The sequence below is a fragment of the Rhinichthys klamathensis genome, unplaced genomic scaffold, assembly GCF_029890125.1.
Source record: "Rhinichthys klamathensis goyatoka isolate OS25496 unplaced genomic scaffold, OSU_Roscu_1.1 h1tg000380l_1, whole genome shotgun sequence".
Taxonomy (NCBI): Eukaryota; Metazoa; Chordata; class Actinopteri; order Cypriniformes; family Leuciscidae; genus Rhinichthys; species Rhinichthys klamathensis.
In genome coordinates this window covers 125,517-153,366 of record NW_026606887.1, presented here as the reverse complement: position 1 = coordinate 153,366, position 27,850 = coordinate 125,517, and the positions used below count along the sequence as shown (strand labels likewise).

Here is a 27,850-nt window from a genome sequence, read left to right as displayed (position 1 = left end):
TGTACAGTTTTTTTTTTTTTTTTTTTTTTTTTAGGATTCTTTGATGAATAGGAAGTTCAAAAGACTTTTGTAACATTATAAATGTCTTTACTGTCACTTTCGATCAAATTAATTATTCCTTGATAAATAAAAGTATTGATTTCTTTCCTCCAAAAAATAAAAATAAAATTCTCACTGACCCCAAACTTTTGAACGGTAGTGTATATATATATGCTTCCACTTGTGGTGATAGGGTACACTTGTAATTGTTTGGTGACGAGTTGATTGGAATGATTTATTTGAACGTGCTCCTCCCGAACCTTGTTTATAAAACATCATTTATTGTGATAACTATAGTGTGAACTCTGCTATTCTTTTATATTTAGAACGATTTTTAGGACTAGGCCTATATCATCATTGTTAGTTATCTTTCATGGTGTGAACAAGGCAAAAGCTGAAGCACAAATAGAAAAGTAATACGGTCTGATGAGTTGTCTTTCACCAGCTTGAAGTACACAAACACACAATCTGTGATGCCAACTGTCTGTGCGGGACCTGTAATGGTTTAGACATATATTTCATGGGAGTCTTTAGAGCTGATGATTGTTCTTAATTGTTGTTTTACAGAGAGAACATGAGGCCATTGTCAGGCCCAGATGCACTCATATGCTGCAAACACAAGATCCATATAATAATACTAAACGGTCATGCTCCCATAATGCCATGTAAACACATTAAACTGGGTATGAACGTCAGAACAAGCAAACTCCTGTCACCAAATAGATATTACCAAGATATTAAATAGATATTATCAAGATGCTCTTTGATTTAGTTTTCCACTAATGCAATCAAATTTAACCAAATATGTAAATAATGTGATCAAAAGTATCTAACTAAAATATTATAATTTAACCAGAAGACATATCCACAACTCGCATATCTACACACTGCCGGTCAAAAGTTTGAAATCAAATTAGTCTCTTTTTGAAAGAAGTCTCTTCTTAACACAGTCTCATCCCAAGACGTTATATGACTGACGCTTTTGACCATACGTCCACATCCGACGTTTTATATATATATATATATATATATATATATATATATATTAAAAAGTAATTGATGTGATCAAAGCTAAGTTTCCAGTATTATTACTCCAGTCTTCAGTGTCACATTATCCTTCAGAAATCAGTCTAATATGATGATTTGATGATCAAGAAACATTTCTGATGATTATTATCAATGTTGAAACCAGTTTTTGCTGGTTAATCTTTTTTTTTTTGTGTGAAAATGGTGATACTTTTGTCAGGATTCTTTGATGAATGGAAAGTTCAATGAACAGCATTTATTTGCATTTATTATATTACATTTACTACAGCATTTACTAAACATTTTGTAACATTATAAATGTATTTACTGTCCCCTTTGACAAATTGTCACTCAATTTAATGCATTCTTGATGAATAACGTTTTATAAAGAATACATTTTTTACAATCACCACAAATGTTTGAATGGCATGTTTCTTGAGCATCAAATCAGTATAGAATGATTCCTGAAGGATCATGTATTTATAATATATACATTATATATATATATATATATATATATATATATATATATATATATATATATAGCCTACAGTTAGTGTGTGTGTGAGTGTGTGTGTGTGTGTGAAATTAGTTATTTCAAATATAGCCTTCAAGGAATGTCAGATGAGATTTTACATTTATTAATGCAGCTATGGAATGAGGATTTGGCCTGATAGTTAATGATTAAACACAAAGGAGGGTCTTCCCCTCGCAGACGCACTGAGCTGCTGGCCTGAGGGGGGAAACACACACACACCACAAAGCAACATGCGCTCTCTGCATTCCTCCAGTCTCTTTGTCCAAACTGCATACATTAAACGCTTGACGGCACATCCTTCCCGCAGACAGATGCGTGTGTGTAGCGCCTGCCACGACACATTATCATCTAATAGCATTGAAACATCATTCTGATTGGAGGGCGTTAACAGGACGTGTTCTTATTCGTAAACATGCTTCAGATGGACATAATTTGGCGTTGAGGTTTGGGTTTTTAAGACGAAAACAGTTCAAACACGAATGGAGAATCCCGCGCTCTGTTCTGTCAGTAGCATTCACCTCATAAACACTCTCACAACCTTTTCTAATTATTAATTCAAGAACAGACGCAAACGTAGTCAACTGCGGGTCAAATCACAGTAGGCTCATGTTTGGAAACCATAAGGGGGCCCTGCTCGTTTGTCTTTACTTTTCACATTTGAGTTTTGTCCACTGTCCAAATCGCAAATGAATCTTTTGAACCGATTCTTTTTAATGATTCGGTTGAAAACATTTGCGAAGTTTAGGAGTAAAAATGTGAGTTTGGGACAATATTGTTAACATTATGGGCGATGTGTAGTAATTATTAATTACCAGTTATTATTAATATAACGAACTCTGCTTAAGATTCTAGTAGCCTAGTGATGCTTGAAAAATAACACAACAAACAATCTATAATTCATACAGTATTGTGAAAACAACTGTAAACCGCAAAATTGTCAATTGTTATCTAGAGAGAACAATTTGATTAGTGATTGTCAGAACATTTTTAGATTATAAGACAGTAATTAATTTGGTCACGGGGACATTTTTAATAGGCTAGTGGATAACAACACTAGCAATAGAAAAGCAATGGCAAAAAAATGTGCATTGTCTGTTGCTCTTAGTGTAGCAATAGACACAGAGGTAACTTTACCAAGCAGTTTTTTGATGGTCAAGGCAGCACGGCTAGTTTGAACCTGTTGTAAAATCTTTGCATTTTCTTCTCTTTAGTGACACACAGTATATCCAGTGAAATGGCTTCTTAAACAAGAACAAATATAGGGGCGGGGCTTGATCTTGTTGAATTGGATGGTTGAATCGTTGTGATTTGCTATTGGTCAGTCTTATGTGAGTGACAGGTTGCCCTGCCCTCGCGCCAGTAATCACGTCATCAGAGAAGAGATGTCACTAGAGGGAGGGGATGAGATTTTGATTAAAAATTAGGCTACGTGGCGCATTAAAAAATTAAAGCTGCAGTCGGCAAGTCTGGCAGATTGAGTGGATTTAGGAACATTTTGAATGTTTACAACTCTCATGCACCTCCCCCACTATCAACGGATACCCTCCCACAGTCCCCGAGTTCATGCTCGTCAGTGCGTGTGCACCAGATTTTCAGTGAACGCGCCCGTCTCATCAGCATCCATCAACACCATGGAGTATTTGGAGGTATGCTGTCCTGGCTAATCTACCGATAGATTGCAATTGCTAACGTCATTTATACTCTAAATGAGCTTACTTGATTTTCCGCCATCACTCTTCGTTACTGCGCGAACTTCCACGAACTTCAGGCGTGTGCATGTGATTGTAACGTGCGCGAGGGGTGGCGTGTGCCCGATCTGTGATTGACAGTCAGATCTCACACCCCCCCTGCGCTGATTGGACATGATGAATCGGGAGCTGTGGATTTTTGCAAAACAAATAACACGCTCCAGGTGGAGTTAGAAGCTCTGGTTTTTTTCTAAAGCCACTTTATTTATGTTGTTCTGTCAGATTATAGTGTCGATTTCACTGAATATGATTAAAAAAATGTTGCCGACGGCAGCTTTAAATAATAATATAGGCTATATATATATATATATATATATATATATATATATGTGCAGGGATAAAAAATTTATGATGCTGATATTGATATTCAAATTTCATCAAAATATCTTCATTTGTGTTCCGGAGATGAACAAAGGTCTTATGGGTGTGGAACGACACAAACTTAATTAACGACCGAATTTTTGGGTGAACTATCCCTGTAAAGGTGCAGTGTGTGATTTTTAACGGCATCTAGTAGTGAGGTTGCAAATTGCAACCAACAGAACTTACGGTGGCCGAAAGGGAAAAGATCGTCGTCTGAGACAGCCGAGAGTAGCCAGTTAAGCAATAAAGTTTCTATACAAAGATAAAGTAAGAAAATATGTTTCCTAATTATTCAGTAAAACAATATGTTATTGCGAATGTTATTGTTAGTTGTTCATCATTGTGTCAGTGTTTTATTCGCTGACTATAGCTAGCTTCTTTGCACGAAGAACAACATAGTGACGAAACGCGTTTGTCCGTTTAGGGCCACATGGCGGTGCAAAATGGCGACTTAACACAGGGGACCCACGGTGTATGTAGATAGAAACTGGCTGCTCATTCTAAGGTAATAACAAACATAACAGTTCATTATGTAATGTCTTTACACCACTGAAAACATTTATGTATATGATAGGCTATTGCATTTCCGTCAACAGATTCTCCTAAATATTACACAGTGCACCTATAACAGTTCTCAAAAATGACTCGGAATCGATTATTTTATGCCAGTTCACTAAAACCGTCCGTCCGAGTAATTAAATGAAAAGAATTCCTACCCAGAATTTCCCTATTTTACAACTGCTACTGCTAGGCTTCCGAATATTAATTACATCACGCTGATAACCCTACTGGACGAGCGTCGCGTTGCGTCATAAATATTCATGAGGCAGGACTGGCACATTCGGGCTCCCGGGCGGCTCCGCCTCCCACTATTCTCAGCGTCTCTCTCTCTCTCTCTCTCTGTGTGTGTGCGTGTGTGTGTTTGTGTGTGTGTGTGTGAACTCCTTGAGCATTCACGATCGCCTCTAATCACTGATCTCCAATCAAACACCAAACCCAGCTTCGCAGAAACGCGGCAGAAAACACAGATAATGGAATATCCGTTTTCCGAATCTATGGCTAAATGAACACTGATGGATTAATTGGGGGAATAATATACACCCATCGCACGGTAAGTTGTTAGAGGAGGTCGGAGGGGTGAAATGATGAAGCATGTGGTAGTTGTTGCAACCTGCTATTGTCTCGTGCGTCCACTGATATTTTGTGTCCGTTTTACATTTGTTGGCAAGGAAACGGCGAGATTTCTCAAACCTCCTTTTATTTGGATATCCAAAATAAATACGAATGAAAATGCGGTAATGGTGTGTAATAGTAAATCGTGTAGAACTTGGGTTGTTCGGACACCTAGTGAAAGCTATGCTGGAAACAAGTGATCTTCTCATACGTTCTTGAGCTTCATCTTCATGATGATTGACACTTGTCCTCATGGCATGATGCATCAGCTATGTAGAATTCGCGTTTAAAATGCACTAGTAGGGAAGTTTCAAAGATTTTGTGCTTTGACAAACGAATTAAATGATAGGAAGCCTCTATTTACGAGCGTTGTAGTTGATGTTTATGCATTTGCATGGTTTATCATCTGGGGTGTCAGTAATGCTGGCCACACAGATGGCTCCACATAAGCCTTGGGGTTCAGCTCATAGGAAAATGCATTCAATCAGATACATATTTTGGACAGAACTGCAGAATTTAGTGATCTGTGTAATGATTCAGGGTCTCCTGCAGAATTTTTGGGATCTTACTGCATGCAGAGAACAGAATGCAGGACTGTAGTATATTCTGAAGACATGAAGTGGTCACATGATGGGGAACCCTCACATTAGTGGGCAACACATTGCATTGCATGTTTAAAGGATGGTCTCTGGTTGCTGTGGTTCCCCAAATTAGGGGTACGGAACTTGAAAATGCATTAAATTAAAAGTGATTACATGTATTTTGTGTGGATTTTAGTCCGTTTGACTCTCGCTACCTAATACTGGATTAGTAAATTGTAACCCATAGAGATACAAATAAGGCGTGTTTATTGGATTGGTAAAATATGGGTGTTTGGGCATCTGAATGAAGTCTCAGTTCACTGAAAAAAATGTACAAAATTAATCTTGTGCATCTGTCCCACATGAATCAAGTAAGTTAAACAAACATAATTTGTTAATGTAACTTCAAGATCATGGAATTAAGTCATTTTAAGTGACCCAATTAAGTAGTTTCAAAGTGAATTTTATATGGCTCCCTCCCTGAGTCTGACATGATTCAGGCATTTGATTTCAAATATTTTTGTCACACAACTGAATATATAAGACTGCATTAGCTAGTTAACAAACTATTAGCTAGAAATAGCACATTAGCATCTTAAATGCTAATCAATAAATGCTCCTTCAGCAAAGCAGTTTAGAAACTAGCAGTGTCAGTCCACAGCCTATGCTCCACTCTTCTCCACAATGGTAACCTAGTGTAATTTAAAGGGTTTTAATAAATCCAACATAATTGAACATTAATACACACACTATAGTATCAACAAGGCTTCCCCTCTTCTCATCTTGCTCAAAGACACATAAAATAACACTTAATTTCAACATTTGCTCTCTCTTGATTCAGCCATATTCAAAGCAAGCTTGGAACTAACAAGCACCCCTGTTCAGTTAATGCAACACAATCCGTTTGTATTGGGATTACATGAATGATTTAAGTAAACTTCAATTTTACATATATTTAAGTGGATTGAACACAATTAAATAAAGTTAGGACAAAATGTATAGCAATTGTGTTGCTTTAGCTCATTTTAACTGAGCAATTTGAACAAGCAGCAAAAATATTTTTTTCAGTGTTGGTTATTCAACCAAATTTGTTTTGGCTTTTAAAAGTTTCATTCTAGAGTGACTTTTTTGTGACATGGTACGATTTTACTACTATTTGTACTTACTGTACATGGGTGCCTTCAGGATTTCATCTGATGTATGGACTATGGACAGAGAGAAGATTTATCAAACGTTTAGAAAAAAAAAAATGCAATTATTACCCTATTGGCTTAGATCATATTAGTTTACTCTAGTATGTTTAACTTAACTTTATTACATTTGTCAAACAAAATTTTCTTATGTTGGTCTAAAGTGTAAACCAGCAGTTTCATTCATCATCATAGCCTACACTGTATGTAATGAACACATAAGAAAAGACTGCCCATAGCCTGAGCACAAGCGTTCAAAAAAAAAGTTACAGAAACTCCTTTAAATGTCCAACATACCTGACCATTAGGGTTGGGAATTGAAAATCAATGCCAATTCTGGAATCGGATACACACAAAATGGTCATAATATATCCTCGTAAACCCAGTCGGCTTTGTCTTAAGTGAACATAAACAGTTGGGAAAGAAAACGCATATATTGGATCCTGCATGAGGTGTAAGGGTGTGTTCACACTTGGCAGGTTTGGTTTGGTTAAAACGAGCTCTGGTGTGTTTGCTCTGTTAGTTCATTTGAATTAGTATAAATGCTGCCATCCGAAGTTGAACCCTGGTGCGCACCAAACAAAAGCGGACAGAGACCCCTGAAACGATGGGTCTTGGTCAGGGTCGCGGGAAGTCGGGGTGTTGGGGTTGCGGCAGCATGTTTAACATTTAGTCATGTATTAGTAATAAACATTTTAAGTGTGGGCTATTAAAAAAAATGTTATTTATATATTAAATTGTTTTTTAAAACATACGCGCTGAGTCTGACATCATAGTGTGACTGTTTGCGTAGAAAGAATTCGTCAGCTATACTCCTGAGCGCAAGTCCACCGCCGGTGTTGTGTAAGGAGGTGCTCTAGGCAGGGTTTTGTGTTCATTTCTATTTCCTGTCGCTGTGGTGGCTCTTTTATTTTATATGACAGTGTAAACTGCTCAATAACCCTTTTATTTAAAGACTTAATTTATGTCCCATTGCATTACGATTGAAAGCAGTATAAGGCCAAAAATGTGATGTGCAGTCAAATGTCCGGGGGTGTTACCGGTGGTCAGCCGCAACACTGGTTACATCACTTGCCCACAGCAGCATCATTTTTTTTATAGTAATAAAAATTGTTCAGTTACTTAGAGTACATACAATTAAAAACTGAACACATCTGCTCAATTCAGCATGATCCGAACAAGAGTTGCAGCAGGATTCAGATTTCACCTCACTCTCGACTGACAAGACGATGGCGGAAGATCTGGTTTCAAAGCAAAATGTAAAAGCTCCTATTTAAGCGAGTTTATCATTGTTCTGATTTGTTGTTTTTCATTAAGAATAATAATGAGCCCACCATTCAAGCAAGTGCTGTGCCCGAATTGCCGCTAATTTGAAAGCGAAAGTAAAACGCGCATGGTCATTCATAACGGTGTGTGTCCACTGGCACGGAGCAGAGCGAGCGTTTTCAGTTTGAACATCCCTTTGGAAGTTGAGCCTTCCAGTGTGACCGGTGTTGTCAGGAACCATGACTAAATGCATTTGTTATTTTTATTTTTTTTATCCGGACCAAAAGAACCAAGAGAACCGAACTACAAGTGCGAACACACTCTTAAAGTGACATCAGCCTAATAAACCTATTGCCGCCTGGGCCATTAGTGAATCAAAATACAAAAGAAAAAGAAAAAAATCACTCATTGATCTTGACTGAGTAACTTTAAAAAACATGAATTAATCTATGTTTTATTTATAAAAAAGAAAACTATGCAGTGTTGTTTTACATTTGATTTCAATTTCTGAACTTAGTTCAGTTGTATATATTTGTGATATTTCTAATTTGCTTAGCCTATTTCTTTCTTATTGTATACTGACTGTTTACTTGCCTTTAAATAATGCTTGAAATGTATAATAGTCTAGTTTATTGGTTGGTTGTTCTTTAAGCTGCTGATTTTTGCCCATGGTATTCAGCTGCAGTGTTGTTTTGCAAAAAGACTAAGAAACAAATGTTTTTTTTTTACGATATTGGAATTGAAACTGGGAACCGGTAAGCAGAATCGGAAGCACAGTGCGTACAGCCGTATTTAATTATTTACCTCTCATATACTAAATATGTTTTTGAGCTTTTTGGAGCAAAAAGTAAGTCAACCGTTGTCCGTGATTCTTGCCAATTAGGACATCTTCTGTCATTCCTTCAATTCTCTCAAATCACAAAGCCCCATCGCTAACCCTAACCCTAAAATCTGATTGCCTGATAGGAGTTCCTGGACATAAAAGGATGTTGATGAGCATAGCCTGTCTAGGAAAAGAGAAGGCGGAAAAGGAAAAGCCTTACAGAGGGGTTCATTTAGTAACATCTGTACATGTGGAGAACACATGTCTGATAGACGGATTCAGACTGCCTGAACTGTCAAAGAGGAGGCTAATTCCTGCTCCTGGATTATTCATGGCAGTTGTGAAGAAATGTCACAATTTTCTGTGATAAGAGAGCTTACAAATATGATTTATATTGGCATTTATCAGCATCCCCCCCCCCCCCCCCCCCCCACCACCATCATCCAATGGTGCGAGTTTGAGTCGGGACGAACCCGTTTGTTGAACAATGGATGAATGTTTTCTTGTTTTTTTTCATATATTTAATTTACGATGTGATTGAACGTAGTCACCACCTTCAAACAACTACAGAACACAATTACTTGACAATATTAGTAAGTTCATTATATGTTAACTTTAGCGTGTTTTTCCATCTACCAGAAGGCTGGTTTAGGGTTTCCAGAGTCATAGAAGAAACCTGGGAATTTAAAAATGGAAAAATTCATAAATCTACAGATACACTACAGTTCAAAGGTCTGGGGTCGGTAAGATTTAAAGAAAAAAAGAAAAAGTTTTTCTGCTCACCAAGCCTGCATTTATTTGATGAAAAATACTGGAAAAATGGTAATATTGTGAAATATTATTATTTAAATAACTGTCTTCTATTTTAATATGTTTTAAACATATTAAAGTTTTAAGCATCATTACTCCAGTCTTCAGTGTCACGTGATCCTTCAGAAATCACTCTAATATGATTTGATGCTCGAGAAACATTTCTTATTATCAATAAGTTTCATATTTCTGTGGACATTGAAAGATTTTTCCAAGATTCTTTGATTAGAAAGTTCAAAAGAACAGCATTATTTAAAATAGAAATCATACAACATGTATTTTCTGTCACGTTTAATCAATATAATGCATCCTTGCTGAATAAAAGGACAAAAACCCTTACTGACCCCACACTTTTGAACGGTATTGTGTGTACAGAATATATACTTTGTTTATTCGGACTGTATATTGCGTGGACTCTGCAAAACAGCACAAAAACGCAGCAAATATCATGTAATTTGTTTAGTCAAAAAGAAAAGCAAATATTGGGACTGCTTTCCTGAAGATCTGATGGTTCAGCAAATGAAGCGCCACACTTGATGTATGCTAGCTTCAGTAGGAACATCTGTGAGACTGAGACAAGTGCTGTGTTTGAGCACATTGTGTTTGCCAAGGGCTTATTTGTAGATGTTCATTTGGAAAGTGTCCTGGCAGGGTATGAGCAACATAGACGTCTACTTGATTGTTAAGTTGTAAAAGCACCATTTAATTGAAACCGTTAAGAACTGTGCCAGGTCAGATATCCGTCAGACGGGAAGTCGGCCGGAATGGAGAGAACAGGAAGATGAAGAATACCGAGATCCGCTGTGACCCTTTTCATTCTGCTGAAGTTTCTTTCTGAAACTCTGTTCGAGTGCCGTGGTTAATTCTCTAATCGGAAACGCCTCAGTCAAGATTTTAATTACCCAGCAGTTGAAATGCGAAGGAGAATCACGGTAGAACAACGGCGGACTTTCCTGTCTGCCAGTAATGGATTTTCCCCCGTCTGTTAATTGCTGGTGGATTGGAAAAAGGATATAGCGCAGAGCTCTTGATTCGTTTGAAGCGAGGATTATCCACGCGAGACTCTTTGGATTTATGTTTTAGTTCCAGAGAACACATTTAAACTGAACTCTGCTTGACTGCGCTTCATTTGCTCATTTCTGCGCTGGCGTTTTTAAAACGGGTTAGATGAATACTTAACCCTTCAGAGTTAAAAACATAATTCAGTGTCACAGTTAATATACAGAATGTCAGAGCGCTGCTCCATGCACATGCTAACACTGGTTTGTAATGTTTTCTCCTGGAAATGTGAGTGGCGTTTGCCATTCAAAGCTTTCTAGAGAGTTGTGGCTGGTTATTAGGTGTTCTGTGTGGTTCATAATGTTGCTCTGTGGTCACCAGGGTGTTGCTTACAGCATTAGCGTTATTGTTCTGCTTTCTAGGGGAGCGTCTCTTGACCAAATTTCCATATACCTAGGTCTGGATGCCATTAAAAAAAAAAAATTTGCGATATTTTGTTTTTCTGTAGCTATATTTCAATATGAAAATACTGGAATTTTCACCAGATGACTTGAATAATATTTGGATAGAATTATCCACAGTATAATAATTGCGGTGATTTTGTTGGGAAGTTATTTTTTTTTACTGAAACTTTGTGTGTTCACACTTTTGTCTGATTCTTTACAAGAACCAGCTCAAGCCCTTTCAGTCAAAGACTTTAGATATACAGATGATGCACTCGTATTAACGGGAGGAAGTACAACGTGCAACTGTGAACTTACAATACCAGTATTTACAGCTTTTCTCAATTTTTTTTTAAACGTTAAACCCAGGTTTTTTATTATTTTATTAATCAGTTGACTTGATTGAGTTGACCAATGAAATCTGCTGCGGGGCAGGGTTTGCGTATCAACATGAAAAATGTTAATTATAATTTATACCATTCTGAAAAATATTGATAAAATAGTTCAATAATACAATTGAATACAATTATTTGTATTCTATGTGTTTTAAAAACCCGCAATGTAATGGAACTAGTGACAGATCACTTCTTCCGAATTTGGCAACATCCAAGTGAAACGGATTATCGGAAGAAAAAAAAAGTAGGGAGGGGTCTTGGTTGTTGATTGGTTGGATGCAGATCTGAATGCGGGCTTGCTGTGAGAAAGGGGCGGAGTTTACAGTATGTGGACGAAATGATTGGAGAAGTCCAGCATAAGTCACCCGAGAGAAGTCTGCCGTTTCACCAGAAGTTCGAGTTATGACATTTTAAACATTACAAGTTCAAAAAAGTAAAAAAAAACAATATGATGGATGATAAGATCCTTAAGGCCGCATTTACACTGCAGGTCTTGATGCCCAAATCCGTTTGTTGACTATCTGATTTTTTTTTTTGGATGACCAGCTGTCACCTTGTAAAAGTGACCCATATCCAGGGCCATATCGGAGGCCTTTGGGCTCTTGAGGGCCCCTTTATCCACAGAACTATTATCTACATTCACTCAATCTTCTTAATCACAAGTCGCAAATTATCAGCCTTTGGTTTTGTTAATCGCATTTATTCCTGCAAAATAATGAAGATTGTGCATCTTTTAACGTCTGTCTGTCTGTGGCTTCATGAATGAAGTTATGCTTCATATAGAAAGATAATAATATAGATTGTGCTGTCTCAACACAGAACTACTTATAATGACACCACTTCTTGAAATGAATGTTTTGTGATTAGATGTGGACTGCGGTCTTGAACTGAACGTGTCCGGTGTGCGATACCTGTGAGTTGCTAGACGGAGTTCATCTTGACACTTCTCTGGACACATGCATTCAAAGCGATAAAGCGTCATTTTAAAGAGACCATCAACTCATTATAAAATGTGGTTATAATTTTTTTTTACGGCATCACCATGCATTAATGCGGCCCTGACCATATCTGATATCTGCATTTACACAATACACTTTTCAGACTTTTACCTTCTGGAAGGCGTTACAGTCTGGTTAAAACAAGAACTACCAGGTTACGGTATAGCTTTTTTCCAGTAGCTATAAAGACTTAGACTATAAACAACCCAAGGTAGTCAATCACAGACATATATGTTGAGCACGTGAACACGATGGCCAATCACAGACATATATGTTGAGCTTGTGAAAACGATGGCCAATCACAGACACATATGTTGAGCTCGTGAAGACGATGGCCAATCAGAGACATATATGTTGAGCTTGTGAAAACGATGGCCAATCAGAGGTGTTTAGCATTTTGAGCGCTGTTGAACGAATTCATAGAGGGAAATGCTTGTATCGTCACATTTTTTAGATTTCAGTACCGACTTGGTACCGAAGCAGGTACTTTTGACAACAAAGAGTTGACGTCATTTGTCACTATCGCTTCTTCAATGACGTATTAAACGACTCGCATTGACAGGAATATCTGATCTGTCTGCTTACATGGCAGACGAAAATAAATTAGTATCTGATTCAAATCATATTTATTTCCTCATATGACTGAGGCCTGAAACCATTCTGAGAATACCGGAATCCATGTTTTTTTTTTTTTCTGCTTACACGTTCGTGGGTCATATCCCATCTGTGCCATATGGGAGAATTGGGTCACTTGAGCCATATAATGTAAATGCAGCCTAAGATGCATTTAGAAAATGGAGGAATTTACATTTCATGCCAACTTTAAGCTTAGAGTTTTGAGCCGTTAGCTTAGCAACATGCTAACACTTGTATCTTTGTTGAAATCAATAGCATCTAACGCACATGAGGAGAACTAATTGAGTTTTTCTAAAGAGTCTGTGCCTATGAGGAGCGCTCCACTTCAACCGTGGACAGGAGGCAGCTTTCTATGTTGTGTAGTTTGTGTACCAGTTGGTGCTTCATCGTTTATCGGAGCTGGGCCTCATGAACCCCCAGTACATTAGTGGCTTCTGACTGGTATCACATTACACTGATGGCAGTCAGAGAGACGTTTGTGCTGGAGAAATGTCACAGCTTGTCCCTCGGGACAGTGCTTGGATCACAGGCTCAGATACAGTATACAATGAGCTGGACAGATGCTGCGTTGGCTGGGATGGACACAGCCAGAGGGCTTTATCTGACATCAACATAGTTCTGGAGGATTTCCTACACATTCATGCAGATGTCTTGCAAACAGCTAGTTTGTCTTATACGGTATTTTTACGGTTCTGAAAAACCTAGACAGTCATTGCATTGGTGATAATAGAGGGCGAGCACATTCAAATATTTTAAGGGGCATAATGAAAATGTACTAGAATACAAAAAGTACACTAGGATTTAAAATATTTATACAAACACACACACACACACACACACACACACACACACACACACGCACAAGCACACGCACACAGATTATCTCGCCGATACTAGTAAAATCTTTATATTGAATAATGTGTTAAATCATGTTCTTAGTCTCAGCCTATTAAATGCATATATAATGAATTAAATGCCAGATATAGGTTATTGAGCCACCAAAATACCAATAATAACCAGGAGAAAAAAATATTTATGCATAATGCATGACTTTTTATTATAAACAAACCTGAAATAAACTTGAAATCTATGCTATTTTTTTTATCAAAAAATGTTAAAAATAATATGCAGTGCACTCTTGCTCTTATCTCTTATCTGCTACATATTACAATATAAACACCACAAAGTAAACATTGGCATATTACATCAATAGCAGATCATAAGAAATTTCTTGGCATCCTCTTAAAGTTTAATGATCAAATTATAGTCTGTATTGCCATTCCTGTTTAAGACCTCTTAACATAATAAAGAAGATTGTTATTCCACTTAAGGTATATTTTTAAGACTTTTTAGGACCTTCAATTTCATAATCTCTTTTTATTCTCACTTTTTATTTTCATCTTAAAGTTTGCATACATCTATATTTATTCCCAAATAAATATAAAATGTAGAAAGTGTTTTTTCACTTTCAATAATGCAACAGTTGCCTAATATTTTTTTTCAATAAAACATGCTTTATTAAAACACTAACTTAAATTAGCTCGTCTCACAATATATTAAATTGTTTATTAATATTACTTAACATTAATTAAGACAATACATTAATTTAACATAACATTAAATGCCTTTTTCATTATACAGATATGAGTTTAGTAAACTTATAATTCTGTGAACAAAACCAAGGCTTTAATGGCATGCCCAGTATATTTAAAAATGTTTTGGAGTTAAATTCAATTTATGGGATATAATACAGCTAAGATGACAATTGATTGATGCACTTGATTAGGATAATATGATTATTTAAAATATTTCATATGAGAAAGATATTGGTATATTACTGACATTTTGATTTTTTTACCCCCACATGTGAATGAAAGATTTATTTTGTGTTCTGGGTTTTAACACATAAGTGCATTTTTAAAATATATAATTTCAATGTACACTAAATATTTGGAAGTCTGGTCGCAGTCTTTTTGACAACATTTAAAAATCTTATACTAATACTCAACTGTTTAAATGTACTTAACATGGGGGTGATTTTTTTTGTTGTTGTTTTTTGTGTGTGTGTAAAATGCTGTGTTATGTTAAAAGGGGCATATAATACCCCTTTTAACAAGATTTAATATAAGTCTCAGGCGTCCCCAGAATGTGTCTGTGAAGTTTTAGCTCAAAATACCTCACAGATAGTTTATTATACCCTGTTGTAAATGAATTCCAATCATTTTTGATTGGAAGGAAAAACATGCTGTTTTCATGCATGTATCTTTAAATGCAAATGAGCTGCTGCTCCCCGCCCCCTTTTCCAGAAGAGGGCGGAGCCTGTACAGCTCGTGCCTCCGATACTTTTCCAAAAACTTAAACATCTGTTTGGTTTTGATTATCATCTCTATCGCAGTCACACTCGCACTCATGCGACATTGCAGTTCTTCATTATCATGAAAGTTTATTATCTGCATGCGTTTTAAAGTCCGCACAGAGAGCTGGATGTCAGACGGAGCGTCCCGTGAGTATTAAACTAAGTTCTCTTTCACGTCTTATTGCGCATAAACTGTCAAATACACGCAAGGATATGTCAAAAACACAAAGTTCACATAAACACAGGCGGTTATGTCGCATGTGTATATTAGATCTGTGTATTAAAGTGAAAGCAGTGTAATAACAGTATCTACTGCTATATGTGCTGTTAATATGAATCAAAGAGCAAAAGAAAGACTGAAAATCAATCACTGCTCTCGACTGAATAACTTTAGTAGCTTTAATAAGAATACATTTCTTAGGTGAATGCTGCTGTTAAATGCTCTGGTGAGGAGATAAACATGGACTGTGTTCAGCTCAGTGAGGGGAGGAGCTATGCTAATAAGGCGGAGTCTGTCAGCAGTTGTGGGCGTGGCCTAATCATATGTGCCGTCACAAAAACTAAAGTCTGCAAATGGCTTGTTCTGAGACACTGCTTATGATTTATGTGGATTAAAAAAATCATTATAGGGTGGTTGTGCACACACACAGGATTTTTGCATAATAGGTCCACTTTAATGTGTTAACGTGGGTATTGAGGAACTTATAGGCACCCCCTCCAGCTGGTGATCCCATTAGCAACTGCCTCGTTCGCCTATGCCTAGAAACGGCGCGTTATACATGAGTGATGGCTCAAATTGTGTGGCTTGTTGAAGAGGGTTTCTGATGCTAATTCTAATAATAAGCAGTTGGCATTATGGATGATAAAGCAGAAAAACTCATATACTTGGTCTGAAGGAAGGACCCCAAGCGATAGAGACTGGTGGGTGGACTCTTTCGACTTGGGCCGGTAAACAACAACCTAGCAATGCTCTAACATCCACCCACAATACCCTACAATAGCATCATTGCAACAAGTTTGGCACAGGCAAGTGCAAATCCATCATACACATACATTTATTCATTTAGCATACAATAGTAAGGTGTACAAGTGAAGAGCACCAAATGACCACAGATGGAAACTTAGTTACACTTAAAATGAAAAAAAAATTGCCTTTAGACACTTTGGGGTCTAATGAATAAATACCTATAAAATGTATGAAATTAGTTCTTCAAAAACGAACCTGCAGCATATAGAAGAAAGCTATTGACAAAAGTGGTTCAAGACATGAGACAAGGACTAACATTTGTACTACATCCACCATGTTCCCCTTATCATGTGACCAACCAGCATCAGTTGTCACTTCACTGCCATTCACAAATCCCGTCCCGTGGCCTCATGGGATTGTGAAGTGTGCACTTGATGGACACTTCACAATCTCAGCGGAAGTTCTTGCCAACTGTTTTTCGAACACACCACTCTTTTGGCTTACTGTTTTCGATTAGTATTTTAATATTTAGTATTTTTTCCCCTAAACACAGCATTGGGTCACAATCCATTTGGTTTTTAAGCCTATGTTCCTAAAAAATCTGTTACGTATAAATTTGTTCACGCAAACATAGGAAGTCATAAATGCTGACAATTTTTTTTTTTACAAATTCTATGTTTTCAGTTTTGTTTTATTTTTGCATTTTGAAAAGTATGAAAAAAGCAGTTAATTAATATAAATTATGGATGCACAATATATCGGCCTCCATATCGGTATCGGCCGATATATGTTCATTTTTAAGGTTATCATTATCGGCCCAATAAGAAAATTTGGCCGATATATTAAACCGATAAATGGGATTTAAACCGCCTGTCGCAGATATATCGGTATCAGAGTATATGACGCAGATATGCCGCCAATATTAACTTTTTTTTTTTTTTTTTACAGAACGTATAACGTGGATAAAATGCTTGTAAATTGTGTAACTATGTAGTTTGTCCAGCATTGTTTGCTAATGGCGACCCAGGTCACTGTAGTGACACCGGTCAACCCTCTGACTTCAGTAAGGAGGTCTCTTCTTCAGACACGGTGTAGACACGGCCCACACATTAGCTTCCACTCCACTGACAAGGTATGAAACATGGCTAGCTAGCTAATGTAGCAAACGAGTATGATAAGCTCGTTGTGAGTAAAAGACGGGGGCATTGTTTATTTACTTTATAGCATTGCATCTCACCAGGTGACAACATAGCGTTAAATCACCATTCAACAGACTCATGCCACCACCGCACTGGTAACTAGTTAGCAACTTACCTTTAAGACACCGCTTGTCTGCTGCCTGAACAAGACCCTAATAATTTTAAGCCCTAATATCGGTATCGACATGCATATCGGTGCATCCCTAATATAAATACAATAATGCTGCATCATTATTTGTATTATTTATTAATAAAGTGATTCAGAGCTTCACAGCATATTTCAAAACAAAACCCTGCATTGTTCTTTTTTGCCAAATAAAGCAGAGCTTCAAAGAGCTACACAGCAGAGCTTCAAAGTAAAAGTAAGACAAGGAAAAGTATTGATATATTTGGCGTAAGTTGACTTGCGTAGGCCGTCTTCTGGAAGCTAGTTATTTTAGTTGATAAAGTTTTAAATATGGATATTTTTCTTACACAAACGCATCGCTTCTCTTCAGAAGGCCTTTATTAACCCCTGGAGCACTTTTATCATGAATAGATGCACTTTGATGGACTAAAGACAGACACCCATTCACTGCCATTATAAAGCTTGGAAGAGCCAGGACATTTTTTTTTATATAACTCCGATTGTATTCGTCTGAAAGAAGAAAGTCATATACACTTGGGATGGCTTCAGTGTGAGTAAATCATGGGCTACTTTTTTTTATTTTTGGGTGAACTATCCCTTTAAGGAACTGTTTGATTGAATGCAGCTGTGTTTTCCATCAATCAGAGATATAACAAGAGATAACATATAACTTGTTGGCAATGTAAGACTTCAAGCCTTGCCTCTGACAATGTGCTTGTACTTTGTGAAGATGGACTATTGGGGCTTCGCTTCTCCTGAAGGTGTGTTTTTGATTTTAAGTGGCCATCATAGATCTTCTTTCAAGTCCAGTCAACTGTGTTTTGACAGGACTTGCAGAAATCCTTGGGATACTGCTCTGCTCCTACCTTACATTTCAGACGGCCTCTTTGGCAAGCTCTCAAAATCCAGGTATTGTGAAATGTATTCATGTAGCACCAGTCAAAAATCCTACAGTACTTACTTACTCGGGCGACATATTGTTTGAATAGGCTATATGATTTGTAGGACTTTCTTCCTGTCAGTGAGTCTTGCTGTAGAATGAAGAATACGCTCTGAAATGCGAATCATACGATCTGAGTTTGTTCGTATTTTTTTCGAGTTGTAGGTAAAATCTCACTAATTTGTAAAATACTTACAAATTGACTTGAGATTGTGTTGGGTTTTCAATGATCAAGTTCCACTTTTAGTACTGTTATGTTCGTAAAAGAGAGGTTATATTTGTTTCCAACATATTAATGTCCTTTTTGTTTTTGTTTACCAATAGTCCATTTCTCATTTTAATAGCCTACCAGCTGTGTGTAGGATTATATGCAGAACCGGTTCAGTATATTGGTAATTAGTACTAGGGATGCACCGATATGCACATTTTGGCTGATACAGATAACCAGACAAATCGGGTGGTGATGGCGCAGTGGATAAGACACATGCCTTTGGTGTGAGAGACCCGGGTTCGAATCCACTGTGAGACACCAATGTGTCCCTGAGCAAGACACTTAAACCCTAGTTGCTCCAGAGGCGTGCGACCTCTGACATATATAGCAATTGTAAGTCGCTTTGGATAAAAGCGTCAGCTAAATGAATAAAAAAAAAAAAAAAAAAAAATAACCAATAATTCTTTATATTTGAAAGCCGATAACCGATATTGGCCGATAAATCTAAATCCATATTTTATATAATTTTTGAGAGCCTACAAAAACAAAAGTCTCTATTAAAAGCCATGTCCCAAACACACAATTATAATGTTCTCATTATCATTTTATGCAGCTTATTTGACAGCACATTACACTTTACTGTATTCTCCTTTTTGAAGTGATTCCAGTCATATTTCAAGCAAATCAAATCCATCATGGCGAAAACTGCGCATCTGAAGTGTCTCAGCTGAAGGAAAATAATCAATTTTTTATCGGCTTCAATATATTGGCCACATTTTCTTATATTAGCCGATACTGATATGGAGGCCGATATATTGTGCATCCCTAGTAATTGGTATTTTGTTTGAGAAGTACATGTAACGCTATCACTGCAGCTACACAACTGTAACATTGGAATTGCTCAAAGCAAAACAATACTGTGTTATTTCAACACAGAAGGGAGAACATTGTTCATTTAAAAGTTCATTTGAATGTATAACTATGTAACAAAATATTGTGTTAGTAGATGAGGTTTATTTGTTTTATTTATGTGGATATGTGGGTTGTTTCAGAAGAAGCGGTTGTTTGTATTACCAAAATACATTTTTCCACTCTTGTTCCCAGTTTTGCCAGTTTGATGGAAGTGTTAGTTTCATGAATCATTGTCTGGGCCCGAATGAAAGGATGTTTAGTATTGCATTGCCATTGATGCAGTAATTCGGCACAGGCTAAAGGAGTGACCAGGGCTTCGGTTTTTCCAAGAACAGCAGATGGAGAAATATGTAACTGCTCCATGACAAGAGCATATTTATTTCCAGGGATATTGGTTGATTGGTTGTTTCTTTGGAGACTATTATGGGGTGGAGACAATTCAGGACTTGGAAAAGCCTTTCATGCGTGGGTAGATGGGTAAACAGGGGTGTCCATAGGTGGCCGATCACAGTGACTGGGATGTATGCTGTAAGATTATTTTTTCATTTCTTTGTATTTGTGAAATGAAGTAGCAGTGAGTGAAAATGTAGTAAATCCCACACCAGGGTTCCTCAAATCTGGCCGTGGTGGGCCACTGCTCAAACCCTGATCAAATTCACATACCTGTGATTGTCTAGTAATATTTAGTTTAGCTTGCTCAGGTGTGTTCGATCAGGGCTGGAGCTGAACTCTGCAGGGCATTGACCCTCCAGAAAGCCTGTCCTACACTGATTGTTTTCAGTGTACCTTTTAGAGTTACAGTTAGGACCAGACCATTGACCCCAGTTGCAGAAACTTAGCCACTATGTTAAGACTGTGTCTTAATCTGACCAACTAGCAGTTAACCAAAGGGTTATTCCATCTTTATTTTATTATTCAAATCTACCTTTTTTTTGTAACTACTTTTGTCAAACTTTTGGGCTTTATACTCACCGGATTACACCTACCGGTTCTCAATTTTATTTAAGTGAAAGAAAAAAGCTTGTTTTTTCAATTTTTTTTATTTCTGTTAATTCTCTGTGATGGTGAAGATTGATATTAAACATTATTTTGATATTTTAGAAGTGAAGAGAAAACCATTAGCGTTATTTTCCTCCTAAAAGATGGCACTTGTTTTGATATTTTGATATCTAAAGCAATGACATTCAGACATTTTGAAATGTGGCTTAAAGTCGTCATGAAAGGGAAGTGGTGATAGTCTTTTCTTCCCTATTGTGAGTGACGTATATCTAGGGCAGTGACGGGGGCAGTTTTTTGGTAATCGGCGGTGGTGTCTAAATGCATTTTAGGCCATGGTTTATCCAGAAGAGAGATGGCAGACTGAACAACCTCACATGAAGCTCATGAAAGCACAAGAGCAGCACAAGCATTTGTAATGCACTGAATTTTGATGCAATAGTTCACTGTGAGTGTGTGATGTGTATTTGCTCTAGAAAACATAGATAGGCACTCAATTAAAGAGTCTCCATGGAAAACAATTGGCAGTTCTGATATGTGGCTTTAAATTTGCTATGGAAAAAGTTTGGGTCAGTTCCGAAACTTGCTGGTCATTGTCTCGAGAGCTTGACCCACCAACTACCTCCTGTCATTTCAAATAGGATGGAAGTTTACCTCAGGTTGGTGGAGACTGTTGATTTCTTATTTTCTTTGCTACTGGCGTCACCAAATGGAATTACAAAAACAATAAATGATTTAAAACAAGTTCCCAAAACAGTCTCCTCTTCCATCGGTTAGTCAAAGGGCACATTTACACCAGTCCTGTCACTTAATGCTTGTTTTACTGATCAGATAGCTATCTGATTTGTTAAAATGGATCCATGCTGTATGCAAATTTGAATTCACGTCAACCAAAGCAACAGATATGAGCTTTATTTTATCTATCATCAGCTAATTTCAAGATCAAAGACCGCAATAGAAGAGAGAGTGGGATCAGCACTGGTAAGATCATTTAGTTTAATTACTTTTAATGAAGATGATTGTGTGTTGAGCGTCGTCCGCAACTTACTTCCAGTGATTTCGTGTTTCAGTAGCGCTTTCATATCTGGCTGAGACGCCAGAAAGCCTAAAACTTGCTCTCTCTCACGTTTATTTCTTAACATTTTGGGAGGAGTAAAATTCACATACGTGGTTTCAACAACCATATGCATTTCCACTTGTCCAGTTTGGTCTGGAATGAGTTTCAGACCACCTCCTGAAGTGGTTTGAGTGATGGGATTTAAATCTGTCTTGAAAGCGTTTCGGAGGGCATTTACACCTGGTCTTTTCACGGCCGGATAGATATCCCATCAGAGGAAATGCATGAGTGGACCGGGTGTAAACAGGTCCAAGTATTTCCACCCCAAACCTACGCCATGTGTTGTTGCATCAGGCTGGTTCAAACGTTCAACCAGAGCAACGTTTAGATAGTCACAATGCCAGTGTTTATACTTTTCTGAGAATAAACTTATAAGCATATTAAGCTGGGATAGGAGAAAATATTTTGAAATAAAATAATGCACATTTCTGCTTTAATTGCTGCCCTAGGAGACGGCAAATTTGCATAATGAATCTCCTGTGTAAAAGGTTTTTTGTTTTTGTGTATGTATGAATGATGTATGAAAAGAAAAGCAGAAAAAGTGTGTGTGTTTAACCTTGTGTTTCTCTAATGAGAATGTTGCACAGTTAGTCTTTTTTCTGTCATTCTGTCTTTGTTCTGTTTCCGTTCCACTGACTGGATGCCCTTCAATTTCGGCGTTTGTTATGAACTCCTATTTGTTTTGGTTGTGGCATATACTGTTTTGGGTATTCCACAATTCATTTGAAGACATTTATGATTTAGCTGAACTCATTTGCAGTGGAATATTAGCAGTTTACGACCTCGCACAGTTTGGGTCAGAATACCGAAATGTAAGTAGCCAATGCAGTAGAGCTGTGAAGCTTTGTAGCCATAAAACTCAGAGGAGAATTAGCATTGCCAAACCACAGGTTTTCTCAGGAATTTTCTTATACTTTAAAATAATTGTTTTCTTTGAATATATTATTTAATTAATATTATTATTTATTCCTGTGATCATTACTCCAGTCCTCAGTGTCCCATGATCCTCCAGAAATCACTCAAAAAATGATATGATGCAAATTTTTGTGTAAACTGTTTTTTTCAGGATTCTTCAATGAAGTTCAAAACAAAAGGATTATTTGAACACTTTTGTAACGCTCTAATGTCTTTGCTGTCTCTCTGATCAATTTAATGCGTTCTTTGCTAAATGTATATAAAGTTTTTGATGCACCAGACGTTTGAACAGTAGTGTGTGAATTTGTGACATGAAATACGTTACTTTACAAGTGTAATGGGCGATTTACTATTTCTTGTTTCTCCACATTCTTTCTCCAGTTTTTCTTGTCTCTGCATTTCACAGAATGGTAGTAAATTCATGATTTTTATTAAATGCTCTATTAATTGTGACTTTTTTTTACTTCTTTCTCCTCTAGATTGCCAGTTGTGGAACTTAGACTGAATTGATGCAAAATGGCTTCAGATAATACACACCGTAGTTACTCCATCATACCATGCTTCATATTTGTAGAGGTAAGTTTCTTTTACAGCCAAAACAGTAATATTTAACTGTATTTATATTTCACTTGCTATCATATTCTGTTCTCCATTTATCGTGCTGTTCCTTACTCTCTGATGCGGCTTTAAGACGTCCTTTCTTTTCTGAAACTGGCTGGATATTTAATTTAAACTTCTGTCAAATCCAGTTTAATCACTGGGAACTGTGTGCCGGCACTTCAAAGCGCTCTTCTCCCTCCGCGAGACGAGTTGTGCATATCTCCCAGACAGCACTGTTGGGTTTGTGAGATGAACCGCTGTGCCATTTGCCTGAACATGAGAACATGCGATGCCAGATATTCAGAGCTGTGTGTTGCTGATACTGTGGAAAAGTATTTAGGACATCCAGCTTTGTTCTACAGCAGAATTATGTGCTAGTATGGGATCATAAACTATGTGGTGGAATTGTAGCCTGGTGGTCAAAGATCTATTTTTTCAAGCTCTGCAAGGGTTGAGCAGTGAACTATCATCACCATTGGATCTTTGATCATGATGCCTCGGGTTACTCATGGAGGGTTTAAGACACATGGAGAGAGCTACCTATACACCTTCACATTCATCTCAATGGCAGATGCTAGGCTGGATCAGGAAATATTGAATGCTTGTCAAAAGGATACCTCTTTCTCAACTGACAGTGAGTTAACGTCAACCGTGTACTGTATATACTGTACATCCTACTTACCTGAGTACATACACTCGCATAAAAACAATACTATATAGCAAATCTATCTCACAGCTCTGTATATAAATTGGGATATATATACAACTTTATACCCATATATATTTAACTTTACAGTACAGTCCTGTAAAGTTGCAAATCTCAACTATAATATATTATAACTGTATTATAACCCAGCTATAAGTATGGCCAACTTTATCTGCATACATACAGCATGCATTTAAAGGACTATAGCATATCTCAATTTTTGTATCGCTTGCATCATTGCAAAATGTAAACTATATCATCGTTCAACTCTAATCTGCTAAATGTGACTTTAGGGCATGAAGATATTGAGATGTTATAAACATTGACTTCATGATTTTCTGTAAAGCTACTTTGAGACAATGTGCATTTTCTCAGTTAGTATAGGGAGCTATTTTCTTCGGTTGCCCCTTATGTGTGGGGTTCCTCAGGGCTCAATGTTGGGACCAGTCTTGTTATCCCTTAATATGCTTCCATTAGGAAATATTTTTGATAAACATGGCATTCATTATTCATTTGTATGCTAATGATTCTCAAATTTATCCTCCAGTGAAACATGGAGAGCAATTTTCTCTCCAGTCTCTTTATGAATGTCTGGCTGAGGTGAAGTGTAGGTTGGCAAAAAGTTTTCTTCAGCTGAATGAAGTTAAGACTGAGTTTATTCTATTTGGTAAAAAGGGATGTGTGAAGGACGTTAATGATCATCTGGGGATACTTCCAGAAAAAAAAAAAAACGTTCTAGTGTAAAACCCTTGGTGTCATTTTTGACACAACTGTTAGACCCACCTGAAAAACTTAAAGCTGTGCTTATTTCATTTGTCTCTTTATCCCATTGTATTTATTTGTGCTATCGTTTGCAGTTTATTTATTTTTTTCTTATTTTATTACTGACTGTTTACTTGTCTTTTTTTGTTGTTGTAAATTTAGTTAAAGGTTTCAGATAAAGCCTGCCTGTGTAAAGTATTGCAACATCATTATTATTATTAAAAATTATGATAAAATGATAAAAAGATAAGATGATTAAAAAAAAGTTTGGCATCGCAGTATATATGGCAGTGGTATTAAAAATGGTATCAAAATATCAATATTTTTCAAGGTATCATTTCAAAGTTAGAAATTCCAGTATGTGACAACACTATAATTCATATTAAAATTATTTCTTATAATTTGTATCATTACACTTGCAAGAGTTAACTCTTGAATTCATTTAGAAAAATATGCACACAATAATCAACAAATTATATAAAAAGAAATCCATATACACATTTAGAGAGATTAAAATAAATAAAATACCTGGTTCTGTAACAACACCTTGTGATCTCCGTGTCTCGCACTCGACGCCGCGAGTCGGGCTTCAAACCAGTGTGGTTTGGCCTATTAATAGCTTCTCACTGTGGTGTTGATTTATATGCTGCATCAATGCATCATGTTTGTTGTGCTATTAGTTTATATCAACATCTTTTTGCAGTATCCGCTTTAATTTTTTGTCTTCAGAAAGACAAGTTGCTGTCTCCTCTAATTTGAATGAGGATGGGGCATCAACATCTACGCTTGCCGTCGCCATGTTTGCTACTGTTTAACGCAGGAATTGCACTTAGGAACATTTTCACGATTTTCTTAGAATTTATCTTTTGAACTTTTTTCTTCGTCACCATGAAATCAAAATTCATAATTCTTATTTTCAATCGAATATTGCAGTATTCATCTGAAACTATTTTTTTTTTTTAAATTCATGTCTCATAATCTTGAATCACAATAACTTTCCCTCCCTCTTGCAGCTCATCTCTTCTCTTCTCTGATGATGAGGGCGGGCTGTCAATCACATGAGATCCACCAATAGCAAGCCACAACCATCCAATCAATTCCCCACAGACAAAATCAAGCCCCGCCCTACATTTGTTCCAGAAGCCGTTTCACTCAGATATACGTCACAATAGGGAAGAAAAGACATCGCAACTTCAATCTCGATAAAAAAGTCAATGTTTACATTAGCATGGTGAGCTTCATGTTGATTAATGTCAGAATATCGCATTCCAATATGTGACAGAGAAACAGTGAGAAATTGTAACTTTTCAAGTAATCCTCCATTGCTAAGAGCACAATCGGTGCACGTATCTGATGCTTTACTTAGCAAACACCACTAATTAGTAAATTATGATAGTGACTAGAGATATATATAGTCTGCTATTGCATACTTGTAACTGTTTTTGATTTTTAGTTGCCTACTGAGTGTGCATTTGAATGACAGCTAACTTCGCCTTTTAGTGCCGGTGATTCTTTCCTTTTGTGACTGCTGCCAATGTGAAATCCCTCTATTTTACGCAAAGTGCCAGGCCACTTGCCAGACGGTGTTCGAGAGAAATCAAATACTAGTAGGTTCTCAAACAGACTACAGTTGGGACTTTTCATGCAAACAGAGATGAAATACACTTGAAAACACAGCTTGTCACAGAGATTCCTTTCACAGGGCGAACCCTCAATTCCACAGTGCTTTCCACTAAATGGACATGTGTGAGTGTGTGTGTATGTGTGTGTGTTTCTGTTCCTCTGCCTCTGGATCTGCTTGAAGCTTTCAAGACACATCAGAGACGGAAACTAGGCCACACAGAAACGATCATGCCGTCTAATGCTTGCTTAGTGAAGATGTGAAGGCGCTGAGAAATACAGTCGTGTGCTCAGTTTCTGTAGAGAGATTATTCCTGCGAAAAGGCTCTCGATCTGAGAAGCGTATCCAATATGGTGACATATGCCTGCTACCTTTCTCTTCCAGCTACTGACTGTGCAGGAACTGGACACTGGCCATCTTCTGATCATGTTGTTCCTGTTTATGTGGTCAGTGATTGGGCTTGTTTTTCACTGATCGACGAATAACAAGTCAAATGAGCAATGAATAATTTGGCTGCCGCTATAAGATCTTGTCTAGTACAAATAATTTGGTGGGGTTTTCTTGGTTATAAATTTCTGTTAGACTGACTTATTTGAGGCAAACTACACATCTATCCTCACCAGTAATGACGACCGTATACCTGGACCACATCACAACCATCTGTTGACCTATTTTCAGTGTTAGCTCTCATCAGAGTAATATTCAGGCATGCAGGCTATAATTATATAACGCATGCATAGTTACTTAGTTATAGTGTTGGCTTCAAAAGGCAGTTTCATGAATTTATAAAAAAATAGATTTTTACCCATGATGCATCCAACACATTCTATAATAATGAATATTGTAACACTTGACGTCAACACTTGACGTAAAGCTAGTCAAATTTGTAGTTTTCTTATGACTCATTAGAACTACAGAAACGCGAACCGATCTGGCAATCTTACATAGCGTGGTTACAGCAGATATAGGACCGCAAAGCGAATCCAGAAGTGCCTTTCCCCCTGTTAAGACTTAATGAACCACTGAAACGATTTTGGAAACATTATTTTAAGGTAAAAAATCTTACTTGGTGTTGCTTTAAGCTGAGGCCATCCTTAAAAATATTTTGGTTTGCAGTAACAGCAAAAAAAAAAAAAAAAAAGGGTCGGTAGGAATTCAAGATTCAATGTAAAAAAAAAAGGATAATTTTGGTCATGGTGATTAGGTCGATATGAATTTAAACAAATTTGCATATCGTGACGTCACGGACTGGGTCTTCAACCCCCATGCCTTCGGGCGCACCATTGCGAACCTCATTCCGATACAGGTTATAGACCACAAACAATTTGAAATCTTTGCAAAAAAAAAAACATATTTATTGCATTAATTCCAGCTGCATTCATTTGGAAAAAAA

General features: G+C 37.1%; 1 protein-coding gene across 1 annotated transcript in view; it reads left to right on the top strand.

The window, feature by feature from the left end:
- Positions 1 to 4,610: 4,610 nt before the first annotated feature.
- The window catches only part of plppr1 (phospholipid phosphatase related 1), a 65,170-nt gene continuing 41,930 nt past the window's right edge, over positions 4,611 to 27,850 (top strand). The window contains exons 1-2 of the mRNA XM_056233897.1: positions 4,611 to 4,825; positions 23,248 to 23,344. Of these exons, the coding sequence (XP_056089872.1) occupies positions 23,285 to 23,344 (60 nt within the window). The 5' untranslated portion in view covers positions 4,611 to 4,825; positions 23,248 to 23,284. The remainder of the gene's footprint in view (positions 4,826 to 23,247; positions 23,345 to 27,850) is intronic.